We start from the raw sequence: 24290 nt of genomic DNA, 5'->3' as shown, positions 1-24290 counted from the left end.
TGAGAAATTCCGCTGACAAATTCCGTTTGTAATCAAAGCACACAAGATGGCGGCCCCCGGGGAGGAGACAGCGTTATTTTCCAACTTCGAAGCAGGGCTTTTGCACGTAAAATGTAAAACGAATTAGTTCAGAAACTGATTTTAATTTCATTTTGATCATGATGGATGACATTTCGGTCAGGAAGCGGCATCTAGAAGACAAACTAGCACAGGTATTTCCTGTCGAAGCATTGCTCCATTAAACCTTTCCCGGGAACCCTTGGCGGTTAAAAAATTAATATGTGTCTTGTTTTCACTCTTACTTTAATTAGCCTCTACAAACATCTTATGGTGAGAAATCAAAATTATTTTAAATACCACGACGGATTACTCGTTTTATTGATATCTTCTTAATGATTTAGGAAAAAAATATCCTGGCCTTTCTAAAAGAAAGCTTGGAAAAGACTGATCAAATTACTGGAAACATGGTAAGTATGATTCCTTTGGTTGATGTCCACTTCAAACTAATTCAACTGAAAAAAAGTTTAAAAAATAAAAATATATTTAATTCAACTGCAGGGGCTAGTGTAGTGACCATGCATGCACGAGGCTACCTCTGTAATTTTGTTCCTCTCATAGCATTTTTGAAATACAGCATATCTTGGTTCACCCATGCTGCTGATCATAGCTTTTGCTAAATTAAGAGATTTTGACCAAAAAATCTCTTTGCAGCACTACAAGTTAAGAGAGGTTGCCCCTTGTAGTAATTTATCCTCTGCATAAGTATGAGGATACGGACATTGACAATTTGGTTGCAGAACCCTTGCAGTCTGCAGACCTTAAATTATTGACAAATAAAAAAGGAAAGAAGAAGGAATTTCGCATATGACTTAGTAAGCCACTACACTCAGGACAACTACATGTAGAGGGTAATATTTGCTGTTTGCATCGGTGGAAGAAAACACAATCTTGTTATGTGACTTGTATGTTTGTAGCTGGACATCTTGTCCAAATTTGAAGTACGCATACACAAGCTGGAGGACACCATTGTTCCTGTGCACAGAGAAACGGATGACTTGCAGAGAAGACAAGCTAGTATCCTTCATAAGTTGTAAAAAAAACTCATCATCTTTTGCACCTAATCGTAAACATGTCATGAAGAACATATCCTTCATGGTCAATAATTTGAAGTTTTGCAGACCAGTTAACCAAACTTTTACACCCAAAGTACAATGAGGGTCTTACAGGGGGGTCTCTGACACAGTTCACGAACAGAAAAAATAGAAGAGCACGGATCATCAATAAGAAAATTTTGTTTTCCTGAATTACAGAAATAAGCAAGCAAGATACTCTTTTTAATAACCTCTTCTTATACTAGAAAGAGTGTTTGAAGAGAGCAAAATCGTGAAAGGCTGAGTCAATGCTCCATATTGCTGAATCACATGTCTAAGTCACTCTTGATAGACAACTCTAATTATTTGGAGGAATTGCATCTCAAAATCACATAGAACAGAGTAGCGAAATCATGAATATCGGTTACTAATTCAAGTTCTTCATGGGTCACACAAAACCCTCAGGTTACAGATCACGAAGCATAATTTCCTAAATTCACGTTTCACGGGAAAAAAAAATCAGCTAATCACACATCATGAGAATACCCCTGTACGACCCTCTACAATTCAACACAGTTGGTATAGTTTTACCGCGTTATCATATTATTTTCAACAAGACCGTAGTATGAATGAAAATATTAACCAGAAGCTCCCTTGGATAAGGAGATTCAGTACTGATGTGTTAAAAATATTCCAGCAACTTGATATAGCGATACCAACTGTGTTGTACTTCTGGCACAAGTTCACACTGCAGTCTACCAAACTTAAAATTAGTGTTGATGATTCGCGTTATGTTTGATACACAATGAAATGTTTAGCTTAGATGTTTAGTCCATTGTCAAATGCAAACATTTATTTCCCTGTAAGTTTTCAGCTTGGTAATGCCTCTTTAACTCCTCCTAGACATTGATAAATCTTTAGCGGCTTTGGATCATGTGATCAGTTACCACCATGTTTATGCCAGCGTTGAGCATGTCATTAGAGATGCGTAAGTTGCTACTAGAATGAATTATCACACAATTAAGAAGAGGAAAAATGCTTGTTTATGGTTTAATAGTGAAAGACATACACACGACTGTCAGGATAAGGTGGGTTAGGTTGGAAGACTTACCTAGGGATAACATACATGGAAATGTCTAAAACACCCTCAGATTGTTGTGGACCCCTCACAAGCTGACCAAAATCAAAGTTCTTCACCCAAAACATTATTTTTAGTGATATTTCTGTAGATTTTAAAGAAAAACATCCTTTAGAGTTTTCTCAAAGTGGGTGCCAAAGTCTTTTTATTAACATATTGTTATGATGAATCCTGGTAGAGTTTTAGGATTTTTTGAACGAGACAAAAAAATGTTTGGCGTGCGTTCACATGGACTGTATGTTTTGCACATTTGACATCATCACAAACATTTTTTTGTTTATTAACAGCCCTTCTGGCCAACTTGATGCATACATCAAGAATTTGGAGAGAGTGTTGGATGCAATTGACTTTTTTAATCAGAACAATCCAAACTGTTTAGAGCTCTCAAACCTGGTAAGTGTTTTGTTCTGAATAATTATTTGTTATAACATGAGTACCTTTTGGCACAAAGAAAAAATTGGCTCCCTGCAGATTCAGATTGCAATTGCAATCTGATAGGCCCTGATTCAAATCTGCCTGTATTTATTTTTTTGGGTAGGGAGGACGGAATTACATAGAGTCAAAATGCTAACTAGATGTTGAGAGACATTGATATGAAAGACAGTAATACAAGCACCCTACTTGTATATCTTAGTCAGAATGTCATTGTCTTACTTTTGTTGTAGTTCTTTTTCTTTAAAGGTTCTAGATTATTCAGTCAAGAGAGTCTTTTATTAGGTTTGTTACTTAATAAACAAGTTGCAATCCTAATACACCAAACACTTATACCTTTGCAGTCTTCCTTGCGTGACTATGGACGTGACTCACTAGGGAAAGAATTCCGTCTCCTGCTGAACAGGCACAGCAAACCTGTTCCCGTGGAGATGATCTTGGCACTGATTGAGACTCAACAAGGTGATAAGTTAGTCCTTAAACTCCTATTGTTCCCCAGTAAATATTAGACACCAAACTTTTCGTGGAAAGTGTGATACCAAAATTGACATGCTGTACTAAAACATCATACCAGTTAGCCCTGAGGTCTTTTCTTTTTATCTCAGAGAGGTTTTCTGTGGACTTTTTAAGAGTGGGCTAACTTTCAGGTGAATAGGGGCTCCAAAGGGACTGGTAAAACATCTGTTTTATTTTAGAGTACCGACTGCATGGAAGCAAGTACTGGTCAGCAAAACAAAACAAAAAGAATAATAACAATTCAGGAAAAACTCTCTATGTCATAGTGCATCTTGAAAAGCGTGGCCAATGCTTTCAAGTTTGTCTTTTGAAATCAAAATCCTCTTCAGTCACTCAGCAGAAATATTTGAAGGAGTTTATTATTGTTAGAAAAATATATTTGCTTCAACTTTTAGCATAGTTATTTGCTGAGGAATGAAACTCTTTTATGTCTATATTTTTATAAATATTGTAATACCTCATTTCTTGTTCAGTGCATGTAGTGAGACTGGTCGGTCAAGCTTTCCTTTTGGAAATTTAAATTATGTAATTATGTGTGTTTACTGTCTTTAGACACCCCAAAGGAAAATGTCAAGCTGGAACATTTATCAGGTCTGTAATGATATCATGTTGAGCTAAGAAGGGGTTATGTTATGTTAAAGTAATATATTTGTAATATTACTAAGTAGTCATTAATATTAATTACTGGGTGTTTCTATTTGAATTCAGGGATTTTTATTATTCTTTTCAAACCATGCATTGTTATCACATGATTGGTTTGATTGCAGTATTTCAGTGGATTAAAAATTTAAATGCATGTACATGTACTTAGTTATATATGTAATGTTTTTGTGGAAACTTGAAGTTACACATAATTATTATTGTGATTGTTACTTGGAAATGCCACCTGATTATTACTATTCTCTTTCCATTGTTTGCAGAAAGAGTTTTGGAAGACTTATGCACCATAACCCATTGGTTGAATGGACCTGGTAAAGATGATTCTACGGGTATGTGAGTTTTAAGTGGTAAAAACATTTCAAGGCTCTTCTTGTAGATCTTTGAGGATAATGTTAACAATAAAATTGAAGGATTATTAAATTATTTAATATGTTATTGAGGGCCTTGACGAAGATCAGTGACGATCTTGAAAGAACCTTAAAATTCTTGACAAACATCTGCAACCGAAGGATCTTCTAGGTTCTTCTAATGATCAAATTGCACGAATCTTTATTAGCTAAGATTATTTTGTAATTTCTTACATTTTTCCACCCTGGGCTTCACTCAGTGGTATTTCCTGAGTTAAACTATTTCTGCAGAAGGGTTTTTTATACGTCCTACCCTTCTGTATATGTGCTTAGTCATTTAAAGATTTTCCCATTTAAAGCAAACTTATGTCCAAACACAAATTGTGCACAAATGCACTTTTATGGCCACTCATCTGGATTGCACATGTTACTTAAGAGTCAGTTTATTACAAGCATGGCGGCAATTTAATAGTTGGATTTTCACAGTTCTAGTTTATTATATTAAGATGGTTTTCCTTTTTTTTTTGAGCAGAATTTATGAGTGTCTATGCACAAATTCGATCTAACTCCCTTTTGAGGTCACTTCAGGGGTGAGTATTTTTTAAATGACCATATTGTGTTGGCTTACTTTTGGTTGATGAACAAAGTTGTCTTCAAATGGAGAGAAACCTGGAAATAAAAAGTTAACTAACAACATTTAAATCACATCGTTATCTTTTCCCAATTTTCATGGAAATGGTGCGATTCCTGTTGGGGACTCAGATTTTTTTCTTTGTCCCACACTCTTGTCATGTTGATCAGTTCAAATTTCACATTTCATTACCAAGCTTAAAATTCACCATCTTTATTCACTTACCACAGTCACAATGACTTTGACAGTGCTCATCCTAGCAGTATGCAGGACGCCTGTCACATATGAACTCAATTATTTAAATGACCTTGCTCTCCAAGAGTTCTCGTAGCTCAGTGGATAGAGCACCTGCCCGGTGTTCGGGAGGTCATGGGTTCATTTCCTGTTGGGGACTCAGATTTTTTTCTTTGTCCCTCGCTCATGCCATGTTGATCAGTTTGCTTTTCACATACATTTCTTGTTGGACTAAATAGACATTTCATCACTGACACCACTTTAAATTACATTGCATTACATTGCATAAGTTTGTATTACATTGCATCCCAGTCCATGTCACAAATATTGAGAACACTTCCTATAACATTACATTTATTCAGTATACCTAGATATTCTTTGTCAGACTTGACAAGGATTTTTGTATTTTTACCTTCACAGGTTAAAAGATGTAAGTATCATGTAACAAATGATTAACAGTTTAATTAGAAAGTATATTGAGGGATGATGCATGCAGGAAGTTTAAAGAGTACAAAAAAACAGAAGAATTCTAGCTTCTAGAGTGCATCTGTCCACACTCAGGGGTGCATGATTGGACGTTTTTGTTTCTTGAGTGCCTCTGTTCTCCCAGGAGAACATTTTTTTCCTTGTATAATTGGGTACTGGTGAACTCTTTATGAAACCCTGCTAAATACTGTGGGGTAGCGTGGTGTTAGACTAGCATCCTACATAGGGGGAGTAGCAAGACCCCCCCCTGCTTCATGCTTTGGATAATGGGATAGGCTTCAGCTCTGTGAACCATGGTGGCCCAACTATTACTGAATGTTTACCATAATTATAATATTAGTTGATACTATTTAATTTGGAATTTAATCAATACAAGTTGATTTCAATATAATTTATTCAAAGATATACAATGTAACTTATGGTAGATCACGTATGTATTAGTACACTCAAGATGTGAAGGTGTAACAAAAAAATGGAGTTTGTTTAATTTTTTTCTTTTTCAGTCTTTTGGTGGAAAGGTAAAATCTACCCAAGGTTTGTATCAGTCAGTGCCATTGGTAAAACTGAAACTTGTAAAAGAATGCTGATACATAAAGTGCCCAACATAAACCTCTCTATAGAAAAAGGTTTTAATTTTCTGGCTTTGAATCCAAAGATTCCAACTGGAGTGCCCTTTCAAAACATTTGAGAACATAGAAGTTTGTTTAATAATCTGATCTGGTCACATGTACATACTGGTACATATATTCACAGTTGATTTGTCCCTTTGTTTATAATCCATACGTGAGGTGCACCCTCATCATGCTTATGGTTTTAAGCCTGGTGGTATGTGTACTTATGTTATGTGCATGGGTGAGGCACTGTACTCTCCATGCCTTACTCAAACCAGTTGATTATGAGTAAACAAGAAATTGCTGTTACAAGGAGTAACCTGAAGTGGATTAACATCCCAACCAGAAGTAGTAGCAATGTGACCAATTCCTTAATGTTCCCGTTAAGCTATGACACCATTAACCTGACAGCGTGCCTGGAACTGGAGCACATAATGCTCTGCTTTATTGAAAATTGCAGAATGTTCACAGAATTGTATGTGCTACAATTGGTCAGCTTGACTTCTTTATAACTTGATAGAGCTTGTTGCAAAATTTACATCAAGTGTCTATTTACTCCAGCTATAGTACAGTTGGTTTTCCTTGTCCGTCATGAGTTTGAATGCATGCACTTACTTGAACAATGATTTTCCTGAAGCAAAAAGCAAACTATCTTCTTGTGAATGTTGAGTTTTGTGTAAGCACTTGAGGAGTGGGAGAAGCACTCAGTTGCACCTTGTGTTCTTTATGCACTTTTCTCGGAATGTGTTCTTAGCAATTTGTGTGCTAATGTTTTTTCAGGTGGTGTGAACACACCTACAAGAAGAGGAACTAAAAAGAGAGAGTATGTATTGATCAAAATTTACAGATCTTTTAATTTTGGTCTTGCAGTATAACAATTCTTAGCCTAGGAAAACATCAGTTCCTTTACACCCAAACAGCATGTTTTCATTACATTACCTTATTTAACAATATTGTGAATGTACATTATATTTTAAGGCATAGTGCCAATAGGAAAGTCGTATAAATTAACTGTTCAAGATTAATAAGTATTTTCTTCAGCAAGAAAAATAAAATCAAATGCAATCAGCCCTGTTTTATTTTTAGGTTGCGTCGAGTTCCCTCCAAATCAGAACATCATGGTAAAAGATTTACTTGTGTCTTGTTTTCATTGGTTGTTGTAATATTTGTAAGTTGTGATTGTACCAATAGGTCAAGCAGCCAGGGCTACAGGTCGGCTCTACATCAAGATGATCATAAGTACCCATTGTACTTATGACTTTCATTTTTGGATGATATATTTTTGTACACCTTGTCTTCTCCGGAACTTTGTTTTTAATTTGTCTTGGTAGGCTATTCTCGTCGGACCTCAGCAATTCCAACAGATGTTGGTGCCGCCAAAGAGGAAGAAGAGTAAGTACAGAAGCGAACCCCTTTCCTCACCAAGCTCAAATTATTAATTCATGCCAGAGAGATAGGTTCAAGGTTCTTGCATTGTGTTCTTGGATGTTGTCTCCCTTCAATCTCTCACTTTTCTTCCTTGAATACTGCAGCGAGATTGAACAGAAATTGAAAGTTTTTTTTCTAGTTTTGGCACAATAAATTCTGGTGTAAATGTACGAAAAGGCTATTTAAAGACATATTCATAAATTGCTCATCTCAATGCTTGGGAGTGAGGATGATTTTGTTGATGCCCATTCCCTAGTCTTGATATTGAATACCCATAACATTATTTTATGTTGTGACTGTATTTATAATAACTTCCCCTTTTCACAATTATACTTTTCATCATTAGTGCTACCTATCACTAGTTTGACTCAATGTAGTTGCAAACATGTTTGTTAATTAAATTAAATTAAATTAAATTAAATTATTATTTTTCTTGTGACCTAATGTATTATTTATTTCAATGCCTGCCTCAATTAGGCTATGCGATATGCAGGTAGAGTAAGTAATTTGGTTTTGAGTGGAGTAAAAGTAAATTGAAATTTAAGTTGAATTGAGTTTCTGTGGAGACATGTTGGCCTTATGATTAGTTGACTGGACTCCAGATTATAGAGGCCTAGGTTTGAGCCCTGGTCAGGGTTATGGTGTTGTATTCTTGGGCAAGACTCTTTGCTCTCACAGTGCCTCTCTCCACCCAGCTGTATATATGGGTACCAGTGAATTTAATGCAGGGGGTAACCCTGCAATGGACTAGCACTCCATTTAGGAGAAATAGGAATACTCATAGTTGCTTAATGTTGCAGAGAATGGGATAAGCTGTCAGTCTGGAGGTATGGGTACCTTTGCTTGATGCAGGCTAAGCAAACCTTTTAAATAAAATTTATGGCTGGCTTTCCTTCTTTCAGGGAAATTGATGGTGCAAATTACATTGTGTTCTGTAAATCTCTGCTCAAGCTCATACAGGTGATAACCCTAGTTTTCTTATTTATGTTAATTATAAGATCATATTTTTGTGATATCCAGAAAAACTAAGTCTTAGAATTTAAAGACCAAGGCTGAGGATGGTAATTATTTCAGAGACTTTATTTAGTCTGAATATTACAAAACCTGAACAGCAGCTGTTCAAGTTAAATTTTCCTTTGTGAAGGGAATAAAAGTATCAGGTGCAGTACAGGCCCCAGTTATTCAAAGGGCAAGTAATGCTATCCAATGGATAAATCACTATCCAGTGGATAGTGCAGTTTGTTTCGCCAGTATTTTTCCACCCAATAGTGATTTACCCTGTAAATAGTGTTATTTACTCTTGGAACAACTGGGTTCAGGCCTAAAGCTCTTAGCTGCTCCTGTTGGAAGTTTGGCTTACTTTGTAACAACATAACGTGTTTTGGCACATTTTACAGCAATGTCCATGAGACTTATATTAAGAATTAGCATGTGAATGCTGACAGATATAATACCTAATGTTTCACGCCGTCAAGCAACAGACAAAAATCCTTCAACGTTTGTAGCTGGTTAGGAACAGATCATGCCTCGCATGGACACTTCTGTTAAATTAAATTTTGAATGATGAAGTTAATCGCTTGCTCATTCTATGGTGAGGTAACTTTCTAAGCACCTATCCCTGGAAAAAAGATTACTTTGTCACACGCATTTTGCTGTTGTTTCATTGTCTTGTTAGAGTGAACGAGAGCTGATGAAGAGCATTATCCCAGAGCAAAGCCAGAACACTATTTTTGACATGCTCATTCAAGCTGCTATGGATGACTTCATATCTGAAGGAGAGGTAATAACAATTAATCGCCATCAAAAGTGTTGGCCAATTGTTGTTTTTACGATTTAAAGTACCATAATTTGTCTTGATTCGTGATACAGGTTTGTTTTGTAAAATAGTTCGGTGTATCTTTACTCGGCGTGGGCTTTCATATTTGAGGGGCACTGATACATTAATATATCTCTCAGTTAGTACGTGTGCGCTGTGATTGGTCAATTGAGCGGGCCGTATTCTACTGTACGGCTAGCTAAAATGCCAAAGAAAGAAAGAAAGAAAGAAAGCTGTTTTTGTCGCCAAAATGTTTCGTGATTTATCGCCAAGTGTTCTTAACTTTTTTAGCAAGTAAAAATTTACTTCTGAAATTATATATTAAAACCTGCAAAAGACTTACGAGGCACTTAACAACGATTTCAAATTGACTCATTTTGTTGTTGAGGTACATCAGAAATTTGAAGCCGTTCCGCGCGCATAGGATCGTTCCCGAACCCGTCAGACACACAGTAGAGATTTAATTTTACTAACCTCGTTTTCTCGGTTCGTACTGTAAGTTACGGATCCTCGTTTTTCCCCTTCGATTTATGGCCCGCGCGCTTCGCGCTTGGGCCATAAATTGATGGGGGAAAAACTCGGTCCGTAACTTCCAGTGCGGCCCTCGAACTCGGTTAGTAAGAGGTACTGACCGAAAATTTAACAGCCAAAAATGATATTTACCTCAGAAGAAGAATTCGTGAGGCCTTGTAAATTCTGTGCCAGTCCCCGACGCTCAATCGAGACTTTATATTTGAACTTCCGGCCCTACACGGGGATGTTTTAGCAAGGGACTTGGTTTACCCAATCTCACGTGACAAATAGATTCCCACCATTTTCACTTGAGAAAGAGGCTGTGACAGCGTCGAAAACCTGTGATCGCCAAAAAAACATTGAATCTGCTTCGGTATCTTGTTTCTTATTATTGGTCTAGTTTTGTTTTATAAAACATTCTGCACTTGTCTAGCACACTTAAACTACAAGCAGGGGCTGAAACTAAAAACAAGGGGTGTAATCGTGAGTTACACAAGGGCCAAATTTGATCGCAAATAGAAAAAGTCTTTCAGACGTCTCAACTTCTATCTGCGTTTTCCCGCGCCTAGCACCAGTCACGTGTTTCTGCTGCGAGTTCTCATTGGTTCACGACTTTAGCTATCTGCTTTCATTGACTGGCCAGCTTTGATTACGCTCAGCTGTGGTTTTGGTCTACAGTCATTAGAAAATCACGTAGGAAAGTTGATTTTCAAAGTAACAGGTTATTTAATTAATATTTTCGTGTCCTCTTTGCCACAGTCTATAATAAACATTCTGAAGCGTCATTTCAACAAACACAACTACTCCGCCATTCAGCAGGTGTTTCCAATTCTCAAGGCGTTCAATGCCATTCAACCTGATTTCTATGTCACACTACAGGTACGTTGATGAATAAGGTTTGTTGCAATGCCGCATTGCATATTTGAGCTCAGTGAAATAAACGGGTCCTTTGTATCTGTGTATTTAGCTGGGTTCTGTAGGAACCGTACGGGCGATAACCGATCTTTTAGCCCCCAAGTCGATTAGCCCTTAACCGTTTAGCCCCCTACCAGAAGTCAATTAGCCCCTGACCAGAAGTCAAAAACACTGTCTGTTTCTCGTTCTTTAAGCGTGAATGGGGGCTAACCGACTTCTGGTTGGGGGCTAACCGGCTCCCCTTACCTCCCCCCCCCCCCCCCCCCTTCCTTCCCTTCGTTTGGCGGGAAGGATAATGTGCCGCCATAAAAAGCCGGATTACTGAATTGTTTTGCTTTGAAATGTTGCTCTTGACTTTTCCGTTGTGATGTGCAGTGGAATTACCAAGAATTCTGAGGTTATGTAAGGTGGGATCTGTGAGCCTGATCCTTGTCAGTCTGTCCCGATCTGTAAAATGGTCGATCCTTAAGAACTTGAGCAGATGACGACTAGCCGCCGTCACAACTTTCGGAAGAGCTAGTGGTGTTCCTGATCGGACAATAAGAATCGGAACTCCTCGGGTTCTTTGCCATAAACGACACTTGTTTCACCGACTGAGTTCATTTATGAGTTCAAAGACTTCAAACGTTACCTCTCATCATTTGCTTGGAATTTTTTTATATTGTTAACAGGAAACATTTCACAGGACTCGGGGGCAGTTCCCTATACTCATTAACGCTATGGAGTTAACGGTGAGTCACTCCAGAAGAAACAGCCGTGATAGGCTAACATCCGTACCCGTTACTGGATTTGTCACGCAACACTTATCACCACAGGGATTCACAAATGATTTGTGACGCTTTGAGTAGCAGAAATAGTATAGCGCGGGTGTGAAGTGCAAGTGAAAGAGGGACTTTTGTTACCAAGGGGTATAGGGTTTTGTTGAATGTTTTTAAATTGTATTTTCCCCTTGCTCTTTTTATGCATATGACGACGGTATTAAATTAATTAAACCGCCGGTAAACCTCTAACTTTTGTTGTATTATCTTCTCAGTCTGCCAAGGCTCTGGATGATTTCGCTGATGGGATAAAGGTGAACAAAAACTTTGTTCTAAAATTTTTCTTAAGATGGCTTTTGCTTCATGTCATCTCTACTCATTTTCCTTATGAACTGTTGCCCTGTTGATGCTTTCAACTAAGGACCTGTGTTTATAAAGAAAAATAGTCCCTGGTCGGTGGATGACTCTCAATACAAATCCACCACGGGAGAGGAAGCGTTTCTGACTTTTTCTTTGAAATATTTACTAAAGGAATCCCAAAATTAGCTCAACGGTAGAGTGACCCTGGGTTTTCAAGTAAGGATGACCCCCCTGGGGGGAGCCATTTGTAGGAGACATATACAGAGCATCTGCCGAACAAAGAGGGCCAATTTTTGGGTGGATCAGCAGGGACAAGGGGAGAGGGGATCCTTCTCATCAGGGACAACTTCTCAACATGTGAATAGGCCTTAAGATAGATGTTCTTTTCTTGTTGAAGGCGTGTCACTAGGGTCTTAGCACATCGCCTCTCTCTCATTTTGGATACTTATTCTTTTACAGCACGGTCCTGACAAGCATTCCAACATGCCAAGCGATGGAACAGTTCACGAGCTGACCAGAAACGTACGTTATTTGCAGGGTTTTTCATAATCACTCGGTAACAAAGCTCTATTGCTGCTATGGTCCGTATTGTGTGTGCTAAGACCTCTTTAAAACTGATGAAGAAATTTTGATTTGGTTTGTCGTTGGCTATCATGAAAGGGCTGCTGTCTATCGTGAATTAAATCTTTTTGTTGATGTTGTTCACTCTAGACACTTATTTTCATGGAGCAACTCCTACCCTACACTGAAACAGTTGGAGGCATGTTAGTCACCATGCAAGGTATGGAGTGAGAAGATCTTGGAAAAGAATTTTCCTTCAGGAAGAATTTGAGGCATTTTTCCCAGTCTGTCCTTAAACAAAGCCAATTAAAAGTAATTAACTAAATCTGGCAAATCACAGCAAACGTAGCGAATGCAATAAATCAATCAGAATTCGGAGTAATAACGCGCAGTCGTGCAGCTAGTGCCTAGCGCTGGAAAATCGGCGTGCGCTAGTCATGATTGTCGTGGTTTTGCTTCTGCTTCTGATTGGTTGAAAAGAAGACCACCAGGCAAATGACCGAAAACGGATGTGACCAAGTCGCGATTGGTTTTTGGATTTCCATCTGATTGGTTGGCGGGAGTTTCTTAAACCAATCACACTGACAGAGTGCATTAAAGCAGAACCAAACCGTTTCTGAATTACTTTCTACACTCTATTGAAAAGCGCTCTACATTTCCGTGCTTTTTGCGATTGTTCATTTGTAAATTTAACCGTCGTCAAAGTTAGCTTGTTTAGGTTTTGACCGTTTATTCCATTCCATACTGCAGAGGAGCAGAGTGGAAATTTCTTTACAAGAGAAACAGAACTCTTTACAAAAGTTGTCGCTGAGTACGTCCGTAAGTAGTGGATTTCTTCGTGAGTTTTGTTTCAGTTTTTCTGTTTTGCTCTGAATAAAGAAAATCGCTGTTTATTTGCTCGTCATGCAATATTTCTTCCGTTTCGGAGGAATGATTGTGTGACGAGGGAAGAATTTTAATCAATATCAATTTATGCTCTTACTATGCTTGTAAGGATAAAGGAAATTATCGAAGAAACGATATGGTCTAGATCTACCGCTAAAATTTCCGTATCACTAGCAGAATAAATGTATGGTGATAGCATATACATTTCTGACCTTGAAGCTGAGAGGTTTAAATTCGACCTTCATTCAATCGCAACTTAAACCTAAAACCGATTTCTGCCGATTGTTTTTTCGTCCTAGCCTATAACTAAGCTCGTCCACAGCCTATTGTTGTGTGTGCAAAAACATATCGTTTACTCATGGTTATACCTCTCTAACGCAGAACGAGTGCTTGGAGCCTTGGGTCTGAATCTTGAGCTCAAGGCCAGAGTGTATGAGGCGCCAACTCTTTGTTCTCTGTTCTTGTTGAACAACTACAATTACATAGTCAAGGCTCTACAACGGTAAGACTGGAAAAATATTTGAATGTGATCATTTTTAGGTGAGTTCAATTTTCATGTGGTTGAAAGGAGATGTTATTGAATATCACTTTAAGGAGGCTTACAATGCTCTGTCGCAGGTTAGGTCTTCTTGCTCTTCTTCAAGAAGGAGGAATCTCTGGAGTCGAAAAACAGTACCAGCAACTGATTGATGAACAGAAGACCACATATCAGAAATGGTATGACCGAACAACCGACCCATAGACCGACTGGCCGACTGCCTGACTGCCGGCCTGCTTGCTTGCTTGCGTGCTTGAGTGACCGACTGACTGACTGACTGACGGTCCGACTTACTGCTTGATTAGCTCACTGTCTGTCTGTCTGTCTGTCTGTTTGACTGACGGATGGACGGACGGGCGGACGGACCGACAGACTGATTGACTGACTAACTGATCGACTGACTGACTGACTGACTGACTGACTGACTGATTGACTGAACGACGTACTGACGGATGGATTAATTGACTGATTGATTTATTCACTGTCTGATTGATTCAGCTATTCATTTATTGAAATATAATTTTTGTTTAGCTGGGGAAAAGTACTCAACTTCTTATTGGAGATGGAGAAGCCAATGTCAGGGCATAGAGTTAACGAACCTCAAACAAAGGTAAGAAGAGGCGACATATGCTACAGCAATTCCTGACGTAGTCAAAGAAATTTAACTGTATGACAGAGAGAAACGACGGGCTGCGAAGTCCGAAGGACGGATTTCGATCAAGGTTAGAATATTGGGAAAATTACTTCTAGTAAGCGAAATGCTAGTTCCTGATCGAAAAGACGGCCTTCAGATGTCAATTATTTGTCAGTTGAACATAATATGGCCACATACTGAAAGACCTTAACAGAAATCTGTTAACTTTTTTTTGTTAGTGTGTTAAGTTGGTGTAAGGGTGGACGAGGAAGCGTTGTTTTACAACGTGTAAAGATTATTACTTGTAGTCTCGTTTTTGTCCATAACGAGTCATTTTGCCTTTGTTTTCTTTTTCAGCTGAAAGATAAGCAAAGGCAAATGATAAAAGACAAATTCAAGGTAAGGATGGAAAGTTACTGTAGCACCTGCAGCTTCGCCTGAACTTGACTTGTTTCGCTGATTCTTGCAACGTTTTTCAAGGCCGAGGAATCTTTACGCTTCGGCTAAATCGAAAATGTGCTGGAACCTCTGTTACCCAGAGAAAACGAATACTGGGTCTGTATAATGCCTAAAATAAACCCTCGGCTCTTATTTTCTGGTGGAATGTTTTGGCGAGGAGGGGAAGGTATATGTTTCAAAACTGTAGAAGAAATTTCGTGTTGGAGTAATTTAGGTGCAAACAGGAATATTGCATGGTAAAGATCTCTAGAACTCTACATTAGAGGGTATGGAGGAATTTGTATTACTTTAATCGTGGTTCAATAAGTATGGTTCGGCACTTACTATAGGCTCGATTTTCGCCGCTCCCTGCGTCCGGTCTTTGTTTCAACCCGAGAAGGAACAAAGGGGGAGGAATGCGGGCTCGTTTCCCGAACAGCGGCTGGTAATCGAGCCTACACTTCCTGTAAACTTGCTTTTTGTGTTTTTGTCTGGCAATAGAAAGGATAAAACACCAAAAGTAGTGAGAGTAACAAACTAGCAACTACAAAGAATAAATAAGTCAAATAAGGGCTGAAAGGTTTCAAATTGCATCAGAATGGAAATTTTGATTTGACTTTCTGTCACAAAATCACGTGCAACGTTTTAATCTTCCACTTCTCGTTCTCTCCCCCGCCCCTCCAAATTATTTTTCTGTTTTGCTCTTTTTACCATTTTTATCTGTAAATTTGGTGGCATTTAGCAGCATAAATGGGCCTAACTTCGGGGGTACTTTATTATCGGAGGGATTTTTGTATTTGACTTCTCGTAGGGGCGGGAAGGAGCTTGGAAATTGACGGTGTTTTGAAGACATCCTGAGCAAGTCTGCATAATTACTTTAGTGTCTTCGTCATCTTTGTCACGTGTAGAGTTTGCACAACACATCCATTAGCTGGAGCATTCATGCATATTTATTCTTTTTCTTGAAGGGTTTTAACACAGAATTGGAAGAGCTGCATCAGATTCAGAAGACATACGCAGTCCCAGATACTCAACTTAGAGATCAGCTAAGAAATGAAAATATAGACCTCATTCTACCACTCTACACCACCTTCAGAGACAAGTAAGTGACAGCAACGAAATGCGAAAGGGTAAACTTTCGTTCAAAGATGAAATTCTAACCTGTTGATAGACAGTTGTTTACCTGTTAGTTGCTATTCGTTAGCGGTGAATCAATGTAACAGAGATAATTTCAAAAAGGCCGCCTACGCAAACTTAAGTTTACATGACGACGTTTCGAGTCGAAAAAAAAAAATACTCACTAGTGACAGCTATCGCTCTAGTAGAAAACGAGGATCAAGTCTTTTAAAATGATGCCTTAAAATGTCCAAAACCACTTGCTTCTCTTGTGATTCCACTTGAATTTTGAACACTAACACGTGTTGTTTATGTTGGATTCAAGAAAGAACACGTGCCCTCGTTCTCAACAAACAATAAACAAGGTTGTGTGTTGTTGATTATCGCATGATAAAGAGAATGAGCAGTTTAGTTATTTCACTCTAGCAGACTTTATAAATGATAGCGTCAAAACCGATAACCCTACTGTTAAAAGCCAAACATTAAGAATTTCGTGGTCGATCAAAATGGTTTAACAGCGATAATCAACGATGAGGGAACCAATCACAATCGAGAATTTCAATAGACTACAAGTGTCTTCTGAATATAAATCCTGGAAATTTTGGCAATTTGTAAGATGTCTTTTTTTATCGCCTGAATTTTTGTTCCTTTATTTTCTTTTCCAGATATTCAAGTTTGCCATTTACGAAAAATCCCGAAAAATACATCAGATACACAGTGGAGGAAGTGGAAGCCATGCTGAAATCTTTCTTTGACGTCTCGGCTTGATGATTATGAATTTGTTTAGTTTGTTTCTATTTTTTTTTTCTATTCAGATCCACTATATAGAGAAACAAATATCCCTCTATTTGGTAAACGTCGATTTTTCAAGATGTAATGACATTTTTGTTGTTGAAAATCGACGACCGAGGTGATAGTGCCCACAGTAGATCACATGCAGCGTAACATTGGCAACGGGCACTAAACCCATTCACGCCAAAATTCTGAAATGGCACGGAAATTTCCTTAGAATAAAGTCATCGAAAAATTCAAAATATTGTTGAATTTTCCGAAATATAAACCACTGAACCGAAAACTGCGGTTGGAAAATATAATGGCACGGAGATTGCCGGTGAGAAATTTTAACGGAGAATTTGGGTAGACCTCGTGAGGTTGTCGTCCTTTCCGGAAATACCGGACAATGTTTTTTTTTTTTTTTTTTTTTTTTTTGGTCAAATGGAAAGCCCCCGTTGTATTGGTTTTGTAAGGTCCTCAGCCAATCGGAGGCCAGCAAAGGCACGTGCAATTTGCATTCTCAGCCGCTCTGGTGTACCTTGGACTTTGAGTTGATTGGCTGTGCGACTGGAAAACCAACAAAAATATAGCAATAATCCATAGCAGTCTTAAAAGGAAGAAAAATTTCCGTAATTTTTTCCCCGTTGTGGTATTAAATTAAGCCTAGAAGATTTTTTGGTACTTTATAACTATAACTAAGGTTTGTTACTTCGATTTGCCATTTAAAAGAATGTAAGGGAAATTAAAACAAATTATTGCGGAGAGGTATGTAACAAAGTAACACAACTCTTTACGCATGTTTACGTGGTAGCAGTTTTATTGTTTAAAATACAATCCCTGTTCTCTTGATTAAAGAAAGATGTCTTCCTGTTCATCAAACATACTGAAGAAGTTGCTGCAACCTTCACTTTCATTACTCACGAGAAATCTAAAAAAAAAAAAAAAACAAGAATGAAAACACGTAAAAATACCGAAATTGTCAGTTTCTCTTGCGGAAATCACAAGATGAAATATAATGACAGGGGCAGTTATCTATTTCACTCTTGTTGAATCAAAGCCTTCCGGCCTGGGCGAATTGTGTTTTTCGTACTGTAGCAAGACATTTCAAGGGCATTTAATTCATCACTCCATATTTCCTGGCACAACTTCCACCCCTGTGGCCGACTGGGGCCGAGTACAATTCGTGCACTGAGTGGACAGAAGCATCGTTGTTTACAAAATTTGCCTCATTAGAAATAAGCGCTTGAGTCAAAGATCGAACTACAAAAATATCAATTCTGAGTACTGAAAAGGCATAGCACGATTCACTTTCCCCAGAAATTTAAGCGATGTGCTAAATACTATCTGTGTGAAGTGGATTTAAGAACAGTCTTTGCCAATCAACTCTTGGCTCATTAGCGTTTTCGCTACATTAAAATCTGGGTAGGTCAACATCCTCTTTAATATTTAACCCAAAGAACCAAAGAATCCATCAAGTTGCGCAAGCTTTTATAATTGTTTGCAGACAATTCAGAATTTGCATGAAGATTACTCAGCGAAAAGTCGTATGAGACAAACTGTAAACAACAGCAGCCTTTGCTCTATGTGATCCTATTTGGAGGGAGAAAGCGTATTCAGATGGTAAACAGGAGTTGTGTGAGAGAGATATGTAACAGAAAGAAATCATTTTACTTGACTAGGGAAAGCGGGTCCTTTCTCAAATTTCCACGTACCACGCTTTCTGAAATCCTAGTCTCACGAAGTGCTTTAATACCGAAAGGAACGTAGTTTAACTGTATTTCACCTGGAATCGTAGCTGTTCTTTTCCTCCTTGTTTTTCTGAGAAATTTTCCTTTTCTTGTCCGCTCTCCATTTGAACATCCCAGACACCGTGTTACTTTTCTAGAAATGGAAGATCAGCATTGTCAGATTTCTGAATAGAAGAAGAAGTTTGCTGACCAAGAGGGTGACGGCACAGCCTAAACCAAATTTCTGAAATGTGTTCCCCTTTCGAGAAGGGCTACCTTTTCCGGTAGTTGCTTAACATTGTTTCTTCTCAGGTAACCTAGAGGATCTAGTTTCCTACGCCTAATTAATTACAAGCACTGATTGCAGTGAACGTGAATGCTTACCAACTGTACAACATAACCCTGATTTCAGACTTCCAAGCAAAACAAATGAGCCTGGCCCCGCCTAGAGAAGCCCCCCTCCCCGTCTACCCCACCCTTAGGTACCTTTTCATCCTGCACTTCCTTGTCCAGTTTTTGTAGCCACTCCTTGTGGTTAAAATACACAGAAGCGCTCGTTATGACCTCGCTGTCAGCCTCGGAGATATCTCCAGGTTCTATTAAAAGTTGTTCAGCGTTTATCTCCCCAAATAGATCGATAAGTTCGTTTTGATGGTTTCTTTCGTTGCCAGTGTAAGACTCCTTCCAAGCTTTGTTGTCTTCCATCTTTGAAGCGCCAGAGACACAAACCGAGTTACATTTATCATTTGCTGAACTTGCAGTTTGGTTTTGTTTTCCATTGTTGTAACGTCTGTTGACATATGTTCTAAGAGGTGAGCATTTAGGTGGTTTATCAAAAGCATCTTCTTTGTTCGCCGCTGGTGTGTCAAGCTTAGCTTAAACATGTTAAAATAAATATGAAACAAATTAGATTTTTTTATATTTATTTATTGTTATTTTTTTTCTTGAGGGATGCTGCATTCATGAATCTCCCAGTCATGAAAAAAATGAAGAAAGTTTTGTTCTGTATAAGCTTGAAACTAGTTTAAACGGTCGGTGGATTTGGCGACGGTATGTTGGCAGCTTCTTTGAAGCCACTCAAAATTGAGACAGTTTGGAAACTGTGCCATTGATATTCAAGAACCTAGCCTCTAATAGTTCCTTCCTGTCCATTTTGATGAGAGACTCGTCCTAAGAATGAGTAAGAACTAGGTTGAATACCGAGTATTTTATGCGAAGAGGGGAGGGGTTAGGATGTTTGAAATTATCACAACGTCTCTCGGCCAGGGTTTTGTTCTCAATGAGATCCAGTTCTATATTTAAACGGAGGAGTTATTCCCCTTTTGTTCGAAAATATCAATGGTGAAAATCGATTAAAAGCCGTTGTTATCTTGCTGAAAACCAAAACGTGAAGTTAAATTTGTCTTTGGAAGTGGTAATGTTCCCCATTTTTTCTTTTAAGCTAAAACTAAAAGAGATATTAATTCCCTAAGGGAATAACACAACACCATCCGATGTTTGTCCCCGCATAAAAAGAAGATTAAGTCTTACCTTCATTAAACGGGGCTTCATTCAGATGCTTGGTGATCTTGAACTCGCCTTTGGCTTTTTTCTTTTCAGTAGTAAACCGGTTTCTCCAAGCTTGAAGCAGTTTCGCTTTGATCTGTCGTTCCTCTAGGAATGGAAATTTATTGGCGAACTTCGAATAGTTTTCGGTAGAAAATATCTTGAAAGAGATTTTGGAATTGCTTCTTTTAGGAGGCATTTTGATGAAACAACTCTAGAATACATGAAAGTACGTTGAAAAGGCAATGACTTGAGCAACGGTAAAATTATGCAAATGTACTTGGTAACCACTCTTTCGTTCCGTCGCTGATGACTTTCCGTCAGGCCACACCTGCATGGAGACGAGTAGGGTTGGGCAGGAAAATTTCACCTCAGGCATTTGTAAAGATCCTCCAATATTTTACGTACTGCCCAGTTTTCATTGTTCAAGTCACAGCGGAATAATATGTTCGAATAATCTAACCAATACGTTGTGATATTGACTGCAATCTTTGCATGTATGTGGTACCATCAGCGTGGAAGGGGGAGGGGGTAGGGGGAGGGGCGATAGGTTTGTCTTATCAGTGTCTTCAACAATGAGAGGGGTGGGGGTACTTAAATTACCACGGCCAAGCTTAATTCTTTTTAACACCTCCAGGATTTAACTTGCCTTCCCCAAAAATACCGCAGCCTTTTAAAGCCTCCCAGAAAAGGTGCACACTTCTCCCCCCCCCCCCCCCTCTCATAAGAAGTTTAAAGCAGACTCCTTTGGCCAGAGCCTCCTTTTCCATGTTCACCCTTGTTCCCCCTGCCTCCCCCCCCCCCGCCCCGCCCTCCATCCGCCCCACCGATTAACACCAAAAAACCCAGAGGTGAACGTTCATCCCAAAAAGAAACCGAACGCATGATCTCCGATTTTAATCGACGTTTTTGATCACCGATTCTATACCCACACCCCTCAGGCGAAAATATTACCTGAAATTTGCCCCCTTTCAGATAATTCTCTGTTATATTCCATGACATATTTGGAATTTTAGGTCCACATTTCTGTCCAATGGCTTTCGTTTGCTAGCCAGCTGTTACCAAGTGTTTTAGAGAATGTATATATATCAAGACCATCACCTGCGTAATCTGTTTTTTCTATGAACAAAACCAAACATTGTGAGTAAAATAATGGAATATCATGCGGGATTAATTCGGTCAAGACATAATCCTGTTTAATAGTGAAACCTGGCACGAATGGTTTACGTGTTCATCCAACCTGCCCGGACTTATTTATGTATCCCAAGATTTTTACTGATCCAGGTCTACAAAACTTCTGCCCTCGATCCTCAGAGGACGGGCATACAAAACCTAAACACAAAGAAAACAACATTGTGACATCGGAAGCAGCAGTCTCTCTTCAGAACCGGAAAAAAAATTGTATGGCTGTACTCGTTCAAATTTTAAACAAACCGAGGTTTTAGTGAAAGAATTACCACACACGAAGAGGCCCAAGCTTTCTGTACCTTTTTATGCATGCCTGTCGTCTTCAGCTGATCCAGTGTGAATGATAATTTTTAATTTGCTTCCCGGTGAGGGCGCTAATTCAAACAGCAAATATTTTCAAAATATTGTAACATGATTAACAACATCACGAACATTAAATGGCCTTGTTATAAATTGTCTGCGCGCTTCTTTTGTTGCTATTGTTCCAACTTACTTGGAAAAAGACAAGCATAAATATGCAAAAAGTGAACTTTCGACCGCAAGCTACGCAATATCGCTAAGGTATTTCCTTGTTTTATGCGTCATTTCCGCTGTTTTGTTAGCGATTATTAACAAATTCATTGAGGGGGAAAAGTTAAAAAACAAATGCAGTGACACAGTTTACGGAACTTTTCACTTTCATATCGCGTGACCTATTGATTAAAAATGTACTTAACACGTGTACTTACGCAACCCAACAAACAATTTGACACTGGAGTTGCAACGATTGCAGCGAAGAACCATTGAAAAAATGACGCGGAATAATTTCACAGCGACCAGATATCGAGTAACTTATTTCTTGAGATCAATTTTGCGAAAAACGGTGGATCAGAAGTTTTGTTTTGACTGGCACTCGCTCTAGCGCGAACTTGCTCTCGGTTTGAATTTTCTCCCCCTCTAATTTCCGTTTCTATGGCAATGTCACATCAGACCACTTTTCTAAAATTATTGACCAATGAACTCGATTGTTTTGCAGTGACGTCATGTTATGACACGTGATTTCCAAGCAAAAACACACTTGGTGTGTTCTCGTTATTTCGCCTCGCCGATAAACGAAAGCGAGTTGCGAGTGGGTTATTTTTTGGCCTTTCTTGTGTCGAGATGGACGCGTTAAAAGAGCAAGCCATGATAAATCAGTTCGTAATGGCTGCTGGGTGTGCCAGAGACCAAGCTAAGCAGCTTTTACAAGCCGCACATTGGCAGTTTGAGGTGGTGAAGTTATTGTTTTGATTTCGACGTGATGTCGAAGCGGCTTGGCACATCGTACAAGCTGATTTGTTCTTTGGAATTTATCCTCGTAATAGTTACCTGTGTTCGTTTTTTTTTCTTTCTCTAGACTGCTTTGAGTTTGTTTTTCCAAGAGGCAGCGATTCCTTCCCATAATCAGCACAACGCGGTAAGTGTACTTTGAGTGCACGTCCAAAGCAATATTTTCATGTTGATTTCGTTGATGACCTTAAATTCAAGACGTTTTCATTCCTCCTTTCAGCTCGTAACGCCAGCGAACACACCGGCTACACCGCCAAACTTTCCCGACGCTCTGGCAGCTTTCTCAAAACTTCAAGCCTCCGATACGAGCCCCAAACCACAGACTTTGAACGCAAATCATCAACCCGTGAGATGAATTCTTAGCGCAATGTTGTTGTCAGCTTGCACTATCCGTCCGTTTGTATTTGTATAATTCCGCCGTATCTTTCTTCAACGCAGCATTACTGGAACCTTTTTATAATAATACGTTAAGAGGACAGAATTAGAGGATTTACTTCGAACAGTAAGCTTCGAGTCAAGATATGGAAAAGGAAGAGGAATATTGGTAAAAACCGTGTGGAAAGTGCCGGTCACTGTCCGGCATTATATTCAGGAAAACTGTTTAAATGGGAATATTGATGTGTGTTGATGTTAATGAGCAAAATCAGTGAGACTTTGGAGAGACTCGCCCTTAAACTTAAATATCATTGTGGTTCCCGAAGAACTTAGTGCAAGTGTTAAAACCTCAGATAATTTTGGTACGTTGACAATCGCCATGTTTGATAGTAGTGAAATAGAAACTTATCGCCTTGCGAAACTGGCGTGCATTCTTTGTCTTCATGTATAATTTATGAATGTCGAAAGGGAAATATCAAACTGCTAATGCGAGCTTTCTTCGGTTTTCCGACGGTTTTTGGAAATTGGTTTTACAAAATTGATGAGGCTATAATTACAATCTAATTTTAAAGATTGATAGTAAAGTTTAGAGAGCAGTACCTGTGTGGAACTTGTCTTGGTCCGAAGCTTACATCATACGCGGTAATCCTTGTTTTATATTTGTACATGGCTGTTTTGTTTCGATTTATGTCTAGTTGTTGTTGTTTTGATGAGCCTTTATTCGCCTTGAATGCTTTATCGAAGGATCGAAACACTGATAAACTAATCATTTTGACAAATTATTGTTATGAAGGTTCGTTTGCGCGCGTGAATTGCATGCTACTGTTAAATTTCTCATTGTTCCGGTTTTCTACAGCTCAAGGCAAAGGGAGGCTTTTGATTTCCGGACTTTGGAATGCCATCTCGTTTAGCCGAACCACAAGAATACAATGTGCTTTTTAACAATTTTTTTTTTCTTTTTTTTTTTTTTTTTTGTGAGCTCGAAATGACAGGTGTGCATCAAGGTTTCCCAAGAGTTATTGAATGCATGCTTCGAAAGCAAGACTGCATTTTTCGCAGTCTCATATTCACATGTCAACTGCCGTGTTCTTTTAATGACTGGCCCTCAGTGGGCAAAGTCAAGGTCAGACTTCCTGTCTATTGTAAACCATTTTCTCTGTAATATCAGTGTTATCTGATCTTTATGCCCCGGATTTTTGGCCACGTTTCCAATACTTCTTAGCGGAGCCAACCAACTGCTTGAAAATGTGAATTTCACTTGAGTC

The 24290-nt window shown here is 38.7% G+C and overlaps 4 protein-coding genes and 1 long non-coding RNA gene across 6 annotated transcripts; 3 read left to right on the top strand and 2 right to left on the bottom strand.

Moving 5' to 3' along the window:
• The first annotated feature begins 161 nt into the window (after positions 1-161).
• LOC110049616 (exocyst complex component 7-like) lies at positions 162-7542 on the top strand. Its single transcript, XM_089289297.1, has 12 exons — positions 162-212; positions 402-467; positions 975-1074; positions 1995-2079; positions 2517-2622; positions 3006-3123; positions 3730-3768; positions 4098-4166; positions 4717-4774; positions 5470-5479; positions 6039-6069; positions 7478-7542. The coding sequence occupies exons 1-12, from the start codon at positions 162-164 to the stop codon at positions 7540-7542; spliced, it is 798 nt and encodes a 265-aa protein (XP_089145423.1).
• LOC110049617 (exocyst complex component 7-like) lies at positions 4796-17761 on the top strand. Of its 2 annotated transcripts, XM_089289894.1 has the most exons (19): positions 4796-5479; positions 6039-6069; positions 6927-6969; positions 7233-7267; positions 7478-7538; positions 8477-8534; positions 9250-9354; positions 10663-10782; positions 11490-11549; positions 11852-11890; positions 12396-12458; positions 12648-12717; positions 13248-13316; positions 13764-13884; positions 14001-14099; positions 14452-14530; positions 14912-14953; positions 15961-16094; positions 16774-17761. In XM_089289894.1, exons 7-19 carry the CDS (start codon positions 9265-9267, stop codon positions 16874-16876), a joined length of 1089 nt encoding a protein of 362 aa, XP_089146020.1. In that variant the 5' UTR covers positions 4796-5479; positions 6039-6069; positions 6927-6969; positions 7233-7267; positions 7478-7538; positions 8477-8534; positions 9250-9264; the 3' UTR covers positions 16877-17761. The 2 variants fall into 2 exon arrangements, with proteins under 2 accessions (XP_089146020.1, XP_089146021.1); XM_089289895.1 differs by lacking the exon at positions 7233-7267.
• Positions 17682-20923, bottom strand: LOC110049620 (uncharacterized). The gene is made up of 4 exons (XM_020755427.2): positions 20140-20923; positions 19096-19484; positions 18666-18763; positions 17682-17810 (listed from the first exon to the last, which is right to left on the bottom strand). The coding sequence occupies exons 1-4, from the start codon at positions 20351-20353 to the stop codon at positions 17732-17734; spliced, it is 780 nt and encodes a 259-aa protein (XP_020611086.2). The 5' UTR covers positions 20354-20923; the 3' UTR covers positions 17682-17731.
• A 401-nt stretch (positions 20924-21324) lies between these two features.
• On the bottom strand, positions 21325-22360 carry LOC149112152 (uncharacterized). The gene is made up of 2 exons (XR_016207295.1): positions 21642-22360; positions 21325-21486 (listed from the first exon to the last, which is right to left on the bottom strand). It is a non-coding gene; the product is annotated as an uncharacterized LOC149112152 (long non-coding RNA).
• A 35-nt stretch (positions 22361-22395) lies between these two features.
• On the top strand, positions 22396-23624 carry LOC110049621 (UBA-like domain-containing protein 2). The gene is made up of 3 exons (XM_020755428.2): positions 22396-22590; positions 22718-22777; positions 22871-23624. Exons 1-3 carry the CDS (start codon positions 22483-22485, stop codon positions 23003-23005), a joined length of 303 nt encoding a protein of 100 aa, XP_020611087.1. The 5' UTR covers positions 22396-22482; the 3' UTR covers positions 23006-23624.
• The last annotated feature ends 666 nt before the right edge of the window (positions 23625-24290 follow it).

The sequence above is a fragment of the Orbicella faveolata genome, unplaced genomic scaffold (genome assembly GCF_042242905.1).
Source record: "Orbicella faveolata isolate gen_17 unplaced genomic scaffold, um_ofav_v1 contig_2, whole genome shotgun sequence".
In the NCBI taxonomy this organism is placed as follows: Eukaryota; Metazoa; Cnidaria; class Anthozoa; order Scleractinia; family Merulinidae; genus Orbicella; species Orbicella faveolata.
The sequence above is the reverse complement of the archived record's forward strand: the minus strand, read 5'-3'. Positions and strand labels throughout refer to the sequence as shown.

Coding starts and splice junctions, on each gene's coding strand:
- LOC110049616 (XM_089289297.1), top strand. CDS start 162: ATGGATGACATTTCGGTCAGGAAGCGGCATCTAGAAGACAAACTAGCA. Junction 468..974: donor ATCAAATTACTGGAAACATG/GTAAGTATGATT, acceptor GTATGTTTGTAG/CTGGACATCTTGTCCAAATT. Junction 6,070..7,477: donor AAAGGTAAAATCTACCCAAG/GTTTGTATCAGT, acceptor TTGTCTTGGTAG/GCTATTCTCGTCGGACCTCA.
- LOC110049617 (XM_089289895.1), top strand. CDS start 9,265: ATGAAGAGCATTATCCCAGAGCAAAGCCAGAACACTATTTTTGACATG. Junction 12,718..13,247: donor CATGTTAGTCACCATGCAAG/GTATGGAGTGAG, acceptor TCCATACTGCAG/AGGAGCAGAGTGGAAATTTC. Junction 14,954..15,960: donor TGATAAAAGACAAATTCAAG/GTAAGGATGGAA, acceptor TTTTTCTTGAAG/GGTTTTAACACAGAATTGGA.
- LOC110049620 (XM_020755427.2), bottom strand. CDS start 20,353: ATGCCTCCTAAAAGAAGCAATTCCAAAATCTCTTTCAAGATATTTTCT. Junction 18,764..19,095: donor AGGAAGTGCAGGATGAAAAG/GTACCTAAGGGT, acceptor TTCCATTTCTAG/AAAAGTAACACGGTGTCTGG. Junction 17,811..18,665: donor AAGAACAGCTACGATTCCAG/GTGAAATACAGT, acceptor TTTTTTTTTTAG/ATTTCTCGTGAGTAATGAAA.
- LOC110049621 (XM_020755428.2), top strand. CDS start 22,483: ATGGACGCGTTAAAAGAGCAAGCCATGATAAATCAGTTCGTAATGGCT. Junction 22,591..22,717: donor CCGCACATTGGCAGTTTGAG/GTGGTGAAGTTA, acceptor TTCTTTCTCTAG/ACTGCTTTGAGTTTGTTTTT. Junction 22,778..22,870: donor CCCATAATCAGCACAACGCG/GTAAGTGTACTT, acceptor TCCTCCTTTCAG/CTCGTAACGCCAGCGAACAC.